This window comes from Trifolium pratense, linkage group LG5, assembly GCF_020283565.1.
Source record: "Trifolium pratense cultivar HEN17-A07 linkage group LG5, ARS_RC_1.1, whole genome shotgun sequence".
Taxonomy (NCBI): Eukaryota; Viridiplantae; Streptophyta; class Magnoliopsida; order Fabales; family Fabaceae; genus Trifolium; species Trifolium pratense.
Window position 1 is genome coordinate 29,361,507 of NC_060063.1, and position 10,108 is coordinate 29,371,614.

Below are 10,108 nucleotides of genomic sequence, written 5' to 3' on the forward strand. Positions count from 1 at the left end.
CACCATGAGAATATTACATAGTATGTTATGAAATGTCATAAGATATTCTCATAGTGATAAGTGGTGTATTCCACCCTTCGACCTGAAACCACTATGTTCCCTAGGTGTAGGAGTGTAGTACTTTGTCGCCATTCAAAGTTATCCGTAACAGGATGACTATAAGGTTGGTTGATGGGTATTCCACGAATCATGCTGAGGGACATGAGTGACCTAGATGGAATTTACCCCTCCTACATAACGGGAGATATGTCTATGGGCCCAATATTGAACTTAACAAGGGTGACGTACTATGCCTTGTGTTCAATATAGACATAAGGGTAAAAGGGTAATTATACACACGAGTTTTATCACGGAAAGGTTTGTCAGATCACGTGACATTCTTGTGACTTGGGTAGCAGTGATGTGTTGCTAGATACCGCTCACTGTTTATAATATTGAGATTAATATTATTGCCAACGTCATAGGAACCTACAGGGTCACACACATAAGGACAGTTAATGACGGGAGAAATAAGTATGACTTATTAGTGGGGTGCGATTAGTTACAGTAGGTTATTGGGCTTATGAAGTCCAATAACCACTTTGGCCTGAAGACAACATAATAAGCTCTATAAATAGAGCCTTATGTAATTCAGTCAAGTGTTACACACATAATCTGAATTTTAGAGTAACCTTAAAATTCTCTAAAACCCTAACCGCACTAAATCTCCCTCTACCGTCGTCTTGAAGCTAGCACTAAGAGGTGAACGGAAACTGTTCGTGTGGACCGGCTAGAGGTACTGCGATCGTGCGGTTCTTGTGATCAATTCAGAATCGAGGAATTGTTCTTCAAAGGTAATAATCGAAACCCTGATCATGTCCATTCGCAAGGATCCACCGAAGGAAAATCTTAAATTTCCGCTGCGTTTTACTCTGTTTTAAATGCAATTTTCCTTCATCATGTTCATTAACTCTTAACTCAACAAACTTAATTAGTTGAGCTACCAACAAGTTAATATATTTGATTTTATACACATTTAATTATATTTTAATTTATTAATTAAAGTGAATCCAAATATTTTAACAGTTTCATATCCCTCAATCTGAAATTTTTTAGGTATAAATTTCTAATGAGAATACTAAAAGTCTAAAATACAATTTATTTCATAATCAACGACAATATTTTACATTTCAATATGGTTTGAAAATACATGACACTTTAAATTAGGGGTACAATAAAATAGCTTTATAAGTTTTCACGAGCTTATTATTTATTTTAATAAGCTACTTGAAGTAATTTAACGCTTAAAAATTATAGTTTATTATTTTTCTCTTAGTTTTTACCGTTATTATTTAAATTGAAAAATAAATAATATTAGTTATATATATATATATATATATATATATATATATATATATATATATTAATTTATTATAACTTATAAGCTACCTAGTTGATTATTCATTATTTTTTTTTCAAGTAATTTAATTGTCAGAAATTCCACTCATAAATAAAACGAATAAGTGGCACATTTAGAATTCAAACTTCAACTTATATAATATATAATATATATAATATTTCTACCAACTTAAAAGTTTACGTATCGGTCATTTTTTACTGAAGTGGAAATCTAAGTAAATTATCCAAATAAGGCCCATGAGACTAAAAAACGCCTTATACGACAGAAGATGTTTGCAGAACATGGACCGCGTGAATGGGGGGTTGACAAAAATCCAAGAAAAAAACATAACACAATTGGATTCATGGTATCTTGCACATGGTTGTCTTTGTTACTCCTCTACACAATTTGAAACTAAAATGAGTTAAAGATTTTGTGAAAGATCTTGATCGTGCCTTGACATTTAATGTTATTCAGAGAATTGGATAAATGTGTTTGGTTCTTGAGGCTAGTTTATATTAACGTGCCATTTTCAATATTTCATATAGATACGTGGTTATAATTAAATCCATTACCTAGTTATCCAAATATATCTAAATCATCTAGCGTCCACACTTTATCTTATCATGAGTGTCAACTCTAATTTTGAAGATGAACCTTCAAAAGGGTAACTCATTGTGATCATCGGTGTAAGATTCTTGACATAATGTTGATAAGGTAGTCCTACATGTTTTTGTGTATACGATATATTATCCAAAGTTTCTTAATGGCCGGTTTTATGTTAGGGCATTTTTCACGTTATCACAAAAATATTTCTGTTTTTTTTTAATTTCAAGTACATCACATTACATTTTGAGGCCGTGTATAAGTTCTTATTGTTTTTTTTTTTTTTTGTTAAAGGTGTCTCGATGCATTGAGTAGTTGTATATAAATTATTTGTAATCTCGATTTTTTTAAACGATATGCAAAACTTTTAGATGTATCGAAATAGTTACCCTTTTGTCATAGTTATATATATGCACCCTCTAGCTTCTTAATTAGCCTCAACTGGAAAAAATGATCTGTTCTACACTTCTACTTCAAGTATGTCACACTATGTTCTGCGGTATTGTTCGTTTTGGGCCATGTGTGAGACCTCCTAGTTATGTTCTTTATAAAAGGCACATATCGCGGTGGGTTGAATAATGTGGGATTTATATATAAACTATTTTTAACTTTGATTCTCAAACGATGTAAATTTTTTAGAATAAGTACATGGATTAAGTACAAGTAGTACTCAACCCAAAATAGGACAAATTTACTAAGCGAATACAAAATTCACTTAGTGAATTTAGACGACATTGAAAGACAATTCTTGAACCAGCAATTACTTTATAAAGAGAACGAAGAATAAATATGAACATATCATCATCATATCATAATTTATAAACATGTTGTAAGTTATCAACGAAATACACAAAATAAACATTTTTGTTAGATCATTAAAACTCAAAATTAATTCAAGTTGTCGTGCAATCTCCAAAATTGTTTTATGTCTACACCACCCAAACAAATTTATAAGAGCCATAACAAACATTTTAGTAGAAAACTCATGTCGAAGCCATTTCAATGTACATTCAAATCAGTGTTTTAAAAATCGGACCGATTGGTCGGACCGGTCGAACCACGAATTGAAGGAGTCGTCGGTCTAGTCCAAATGTTGGACCGTACCTGTAGTTAGACCGGAATGAACCGCTAAAAATTGACAAATTGTGCGTGTTTTTTTTCCTTTCCCAATAAAAAAAACTAAAACAAACGGTGTCTAATAAACCATAGAATTATTATTTTCTTCAACTCTGTGAGTTTATGTTTGTTATTATGTTTCATCCTTTCATGTTATTTATGCTTTGTGTATTTATGCTCCGTTGATCATAATATGTTTCTTCTAATTTCTATTTATATGATTTGTTACTTACTTTCTTATTATTTCATTGTGCATGATGACAATGCTAATGTATTGAATTTAAGAACTTGTGAGTTGTGACACTATGACATTTTCAACTTTTCGAATTTTTTAGGTGTCATGAACTTTTTAAGAGGCCGAGTCATCCGATTCGACCAGTTTAATAACTATATAACTTTATTATAGAGATCGGTTCAATTCCACCGGTTTATCCAGTTTGATTCGGTTTAGTCATGCGGTTCGATCAGTGACCCGATGGTTCGACCAATGAACCAGTGACCCAGTACTCTAACCGATTCAATGACCGGTCCGGTTTTTTAAAAATTGATTCAAACAAAGGCTTAGAATCATATTCTAGAAGTAAGATCAATTATACTAAAAGTAACCAAATATGTCAAATAAATTCTACATCTCTAAAAGTGAAACAAAATGTTGTAATCTATTAAATGTGACTTAAAGTCCTAAATTATATGAAAGAATTGATGTTGAACAACATATAATTGAGATGACTCATTAACTCGATGTCTTATAAAGTTTTGAGTGAAGATGTGTGTCTACCATCACATGTGTGGTTACTCTTATCCTAATGTGTTGATTCAACCCAACGAGGCTCCCCTTTATCATCAAACAATGGTGTTAGAGTCCTATTTGACTTGATAGAGGAGCGGAATATATTATAGTTGTTGGATCATAAATTCGGAGAGCCTCCCACATAATAGATGATGTGATGTGATATGTCAAGTGTGAGTTAAAATCAAACACTGAATGAAAGATTGAGTATAAGTGAGAAGACTCATAAATTCGATGGTTTAAGGTTTAGGGTGAAGATGTGGTGTCTAACCTCACATTTGTGTAGTCCCTCTTGATCCAATGTGTTAATCCTACTCAAGTGAGGCTCCCCCTCATGGTCAACAATTATGGGTTCTCTCATTAATAGGTTGTTCACCCTTAACTCTTTCTCTAATACGAGACTTTAACTCATAATTGACATATCACACCATCTCTCCCTCAAGTGTGAGACTCTTTGTTCATGATCCAACACCAGGAATCTTTCCAACTCCACTATCAAGTCGAACCTAACTATTTTACCATAGTTGAACAATGAAGGGAGGGGAGTCTCACTTGTTGGACCGACACATTAGACTATAGGAGTAATCCACACCAGGAAGATTGAACATCACATCTTCATTTATCACCATAAGACATTGAGTTTATCAGTCTGTTCACTTGTGTGATTGCTCTCAGTTCAATATAACGATATATCCAACTTAGTAAGACTCCCGCGCACTCATAGCCAAATAGTGATAACACATTCTAGTTTGACTTAATAGGGGCACAAAATGCTCTTTATTTTGGTATGTAAAATGTGAATTAAAGTCCACATTAAAAGAAAAACTAAAGTTGAACAACATAAAAATGAGAAATCTTTAAATTTCAATGTCTTGTGATATTTGATAAAAATGTGATAACCAAACAAAAATGTGAGAAATCTATAAATTCAAGGCTAATGCTACGGTGGACCACCTTCACATAAATTCAATATTTTGTTCTTCATATATGATTGTTGATTCAACCAAACAAAACTCCTCCTCATAACCAAGCAAAAAAAAATATTTGACCGTGGAATACAAGAGATACACTTGCAATAAGAGATTTTACCTTTACCTTTGTACTTGCAAGGCTGCCCCCCATGTGCAGTATAAATCGACTAGTAGAACTAGAGGATAAACAAGTGATGCATATGCACAAATCTTAGCTCTGAACTTTTAGCAGAGCTTTTTTTACAGCTCTTAATTTCATATCCTAATTAATTAATTAATGCTCTGTTTATTATTAGTATAATTTATAGGTTTTGATTCATTGTTGTGACATACTACTATTAAATAATGAGTATGCTAATTTGTGCTCTAAAAATACATATTTAAAAATTTAAATATAAAAAAAATATATTAAATAATATAAAAATTTAATATATAAATAGTTAAATGTACAAATTCTAGCTTGAATAGATGTTTTTAGGTTACATAGTAATTAGTAATATTTTTCTTATATTTAGGCCAACAAAATTATTATAATATTAGTCTGGTCTATATCAACTCTATACATATCCATCATAATGTGTAACTAAATATAACTAAAAAAATGTTACAACAACAGAACAACTTACAAGTTCTATAATTTGGACTTATGTAGAACTTTAATAAAAAGTCTTCATAGAAAAAATTGAAGTGACTGATCCATCATCATCCCAACAAACTACACAATCCACATAAAACCTTTCCATTGAAATTATTATAACTTAATAAAAGTTCTCTCTCTCTTTTTTATTTACATATAAGAAAAAAAATATTAAACACAAACACTTCTTAGATTAAGCATATTTCGAAGTACTATATATATGTTAGTGTTCGAAATCAACACAACAATAATACTACTTACATTAAATTATGTTAATTTTTTAAATTATTATCAATATTTATATTATAATATCTGTGTCGTGTTCGGTATCTGGTGTCAAATGTTCTACTTCATAGATAGAGAGATGGTGAAGAGTCCCACAACTATCTGTCCCTGCTGATAGACAACAAAACTGCCACACACATCGCCAATAATGTTTGGGACCTTACACAAGTCAGACAACCTTTCTCTCTCTCTCTCTCTCTCTCTCTCTCTCTCTCTCTCACCAACTCTCTTATCTTTCACACCTTCAAATGTATCTCCTAGGCACATTATAGCATATCTCTTGCAACCCCATTAAAAAAGTTTCCACCTTTCATTTCTTACCACAATCCCTCTACTGTTTTCAGATCAACACTGTTCTTATTGCAACACATTCTCTCTCTCTTTCTCTCTCAAAACTACTATTCCCTTTCTTGTTGGTTCCTAAACAAAGCATTTATTGTTATATTCCTCTATAAAAGAGAGAGTATACCAAATACATTACAAAAACAAAAGAGTATATTATTTTTAGGTATTACTTATATTCATATGGGGTCTTATTCTGCTTCTTCTTATGGTTTAACATTTATTACATTTCTTTTGTTAGTATAAATCATTACTATAAAGAATGTTGGTCACCCTCATTGATATCAATACCATTAATTAAATTTTAAGTGTCACATATAATATTCACACTTTGATCATGGAGAGGCTTCAAGGACCCATCAATTCTTATGTATGTTTTTCTTTCTCTTAATTTTTCATTTCTTCATATTATTATTTTTCTTTATGATCCTATTTGTAGAATCAAGAAAAGTACTGCATTTACTCTTCAACAAAATTGCATTAAATACATTATGTTACCTTTTTCCTAAAAATTACATTTTTTTTTCTTTCTCTGCTCCATTTTCTTGACACTCTACTTTAGTTCTTATTTTTATTATTCATTTTTCTGCATATACTTTACTTATAGTTATATCCTTTTCTCAATTCTTACCAAACTCCAAAACCATCCTCATTAATAGAAGCATATATTCCTTGCTTCTTTTGAATAATTAAGTTGGGTTTGATAGTGAAATATAACCAAATATTTTTTCATTGTTTTTTTCTTTTTTTCATTATTATTTATTATAATATATAAGAAGATACTTCATTCGGTCACTATTATAAGCAAAAAATCAATTTTTAAGTTCATTGAAAAATTAATGTATCTGGAAAAAAAAATAATTTTTTACTTATAATAATGATATACCTAAAAGATAAGGGTGAAGCCTGTTTTATTCCTTGATCTCTTTGCTTAATTTTTTATTATTTATTAAAAAAGTTAACTTTTTTCTCTTTGCTTAATTAATTTCTTGCAGCTTTTTGGTGAAGTAAATTGTTTAGACCAAACATTACTAGATGAAGAAAATCTGAGATTTGAAGAGGAAGAACAATTTCTCATGTCAAGTTTAGAAGATAACATACCATTTCTTCAAATGCTTCAAAATGTTGAAACCCCACAATTTTTTCCTTTGAAAGAACCAAACTTTCAAACACTTTTAAGGTTACAACATATGAAAAAACCATGGGAAGATTTATCTTTTGTTCCTAGAATAGATTCACAACAAGTTCAAACAACATTGGAATTTGAAAGTTGTGTAACACAAGACATATTAGAGATGCAATCACCAGTGAAATCAGAAAGCAATGAACTTCTTCAACACAAAGTTTCTACTTCATGCATTGAAAAATTCAGCTTTGAATGTAACCAAGAACAAAGAAAAATAGTACAATCTTGTTCTAAATCTCAAGTTGGAACAACTAAGGAAAAGAGAAAGAGAAAAAGAACAAGACCAGTTAAGAATAAGGAAGATGTTGAGAGTCAAAGAATGACACACATTGCTGTTGAAAGAAATAGAAGACGCCAAATGAATGACCATCTCAGTGTTCTTAGGTCACTTATGCCTTCTTCATATATTCAAAGGGTATGACACTTTTCAATTATTTTTCTTATACCCTTTTCTTCAAATTTCTTTCTTTTGCTTTATTCATGTTAAAAATCCAATCTTTTTTTGTCTAGAATAAAAGGGCATGTTTGAATCGACAGTGAGTTTGCAAAAATTACGATGATTGTGTAATTTTGTGAATCGGCGTGAGTTTGTCGGAATCAATTTATGTTACTTTGATTTTAGTTTTTTACATTTTGGAGTCTCTTGCAATATGATTTTGTTGCAAATTAGAACATACACTAAAAATTTAGTTTTTTTTTTATTTGTTTTATAATTTCACTAATTTAATGAAAAAAAATTATTTATGTGATAGGGTGACCAAGCATCAATAATTGGAGGAGCAATAGATTTTGTGAAAGAGTTAGAACAATTGCTTGAATCTCTTGAAGCACAAAAAAGGATAAAAAAGAATGAAGAATTTGGTTCATCATCATCATCATCACCAACTAGTTATGGAATGAAATTATCATCTTGTGAAGAAAATGAGGTAAAGGCAGAAAATAAATCAGAAGCAGCAGATATAAAAGTAACATTGATTCAAACTCATGTGAACTTGAAAATTGAGTGCAAAAAAAGACATGGCCAATTGATAAAGGTTATTGTTGCTTTAGAGAATCTTAGGCTATCTATTCTTCACCTTAACATCACATCCTTTGATTCTTCTGTACTCTACTCCCTCAATCTCAAGGTATTACTCTGTCTTTTCACACATCTTCTTAGTATTTTTTTTAATTTTTAATTTTAATTGAAATTTAAATTTGGTCAACTACTATACATGAATGTGGAATCAAGTCAGAGTACTGTTCTTTTCTGACTTGTTATCTAAGCAAAACCTGGCTTCCCTGTTTCCAACATTGTACATCATAAAATAATAAGGGTCTTGTTAACATGTGCCCTTAGGGCACATGTTAAGATATACCAAAATAGAAATTCAACATTTAATGATATAAGAAATTTAATGCTTCAAAAGTCAAAATGCACAAATTAGCATTTAATAATTTCTATTTTTGTTTCCTTAACATGTGCCTTAAGGGCACAAGTTAACATTCTCCAAATAATAATAATAATAAATATTATTTTCTTGAATTACCATAATTAAAATTAGTATATTATATAGACTCTCAAAATAGTGTTATGTTCTACTGATATCAACTCAGTGGTAAGAGTTTAACGTTCAGAGTCTGACTAATTTTTTTAAGCAATATGGTTTAAATTTCGTTAAAGACAGTTGTAAAATATTTGCTAATTTTATTTCAATTAATAATAATTTATTTATTCCCCAATTTTGTTAATGAGTATTTTGTGAAATTATTATTACTATCACTATGTTTTACATACTCTAATTACATTGATTTTACTTTTAAAATTATCAAGTAACTTTTATGTATTTCTTAGTGCTAATTTGTTACTCGCCTTGTTTTATAAGAGAAAATAAATAATGTATCTGACTTATAATATATAAGTTAGATATATTAGCCAACTATATTTAAAAAAGTAATATTTTTTTTATATTAAGTATTGATGGTTGTACCATTATTTTATATTTTACAAACTCTAATTGCACTGTTTTTACTTTTAAAAGTGTAACTTTTATTCCATAAATTTTTTTATTTTATTTTATTATTATTTGATAAATAAATAAATAAGGGAGTGTATAAATATATGGTGGGGTGTGATGCAGATTGAAGAAGATTGTAAGCTAGGCACAGCAAATGACATAGCTGAAGCAGTTCATCAAATATTCAGCTACATTAATGGAAGCTAAAGGCAAGTAGCTTTAAACTTAGGGGCAAAAGAATAAAGGACAAGGAATCATTGAAGGGAAGATGGTAAAGTGGCTAGGGTAAGGGTAACGGGGAACATAGGGCACTAATCTCTTGTCTACATATCAATGTGAGATGTATCATGTTAATTAGCTAGGTAGCTTACAAAATAGAGATAGGGCATATGATGTTAATGTTTTGATGTTGAAATAGTTTCACTATGTTTATTTAATTGGCAGAATGTTAGTTAGTAGTATTGTATACTATAGTGTGTGTTGCTTTTAATTTTTTTTTTAGTATTATGAGAGTTTTTTGATAATATATCATTTGGGCGAAATATCACCGACTTTGTCGATTATTGATGTTTTTTTCGAAAAACTTGACTTGTAGCGAAGTCAATTTCTCTGATGAGTATTTTTTTATTTACAAAGCCTAAACTCGAGATTTTACTTAAAGGATCTGAGTTCAATTTCTATTCGGAACAATATAATAATATTTGTAGTAATTTTATAAATTGATAATTTGGGTTGTTTATATAGTATTTATAATATACTTCATTCGATCTTAATTATAAGCAAATTTTCACGTTTAATAT

At 30.0% G+C, this 10,108-nt stretch overlaps 1 protein-coding gene across 1 annotated transcript; it reads left to right on the forward strand.

The window, feature by feature from the left end:
- Nucleotides 1–5,912: 5,912 nt before the first annotated feature.
- On the forward strand, nucleotides 5,913–9,871 carry LOC123885841 (transcription factor bHLH57-like). The gene is made up of 4 exons (XM_045935170.1): nucleotides 5,913–6,495; nucleotides 7,121–7,726; nucleotides 8,064–8,438; nucleotides 9,432–9,871. Exons 1-4 carry the CDS (start codon nucleotides 6,463–6,465, stop codon nucleotides 9,513–9,515), a joined length of 1,098 nt encoding a protein of 365 aa, XP_045791126.1. The 5' UTR covers nucleotides 5,913–6,462; the 3' UTR covers nucleotides 9,516–9,871.
- Nucleotides 9,872–10,108: the final 237 nt, after the last annotated feature.

What these genes read in the sequence shown, in the direction of transcription:
- LOC123885841 (XM_045935170.1), top strand. Translation starts at nt 6,463, where the DNA reads ATGGAGAGGCTTCAAGGACCCATCAATTCTTAT. An exon ending in AAGGACCCATCAATTCTTAT is followed by an intron (nt 6,496 to 7,120) that starts GTATGTTTTTCT and finishes AATTTCTTGCAG; the next exon opens with CTTTTTGGTGAAGTAAATTG. An exon ending in TCTACTCCCTCAATCTCAAG is followed by an intron (nt 8,439 to 9,431) that starts GTATTACTCTGT and finishes GGTGTGATGCAG; the next exon opens with ATTGAAGAAGATTGTAAGCT.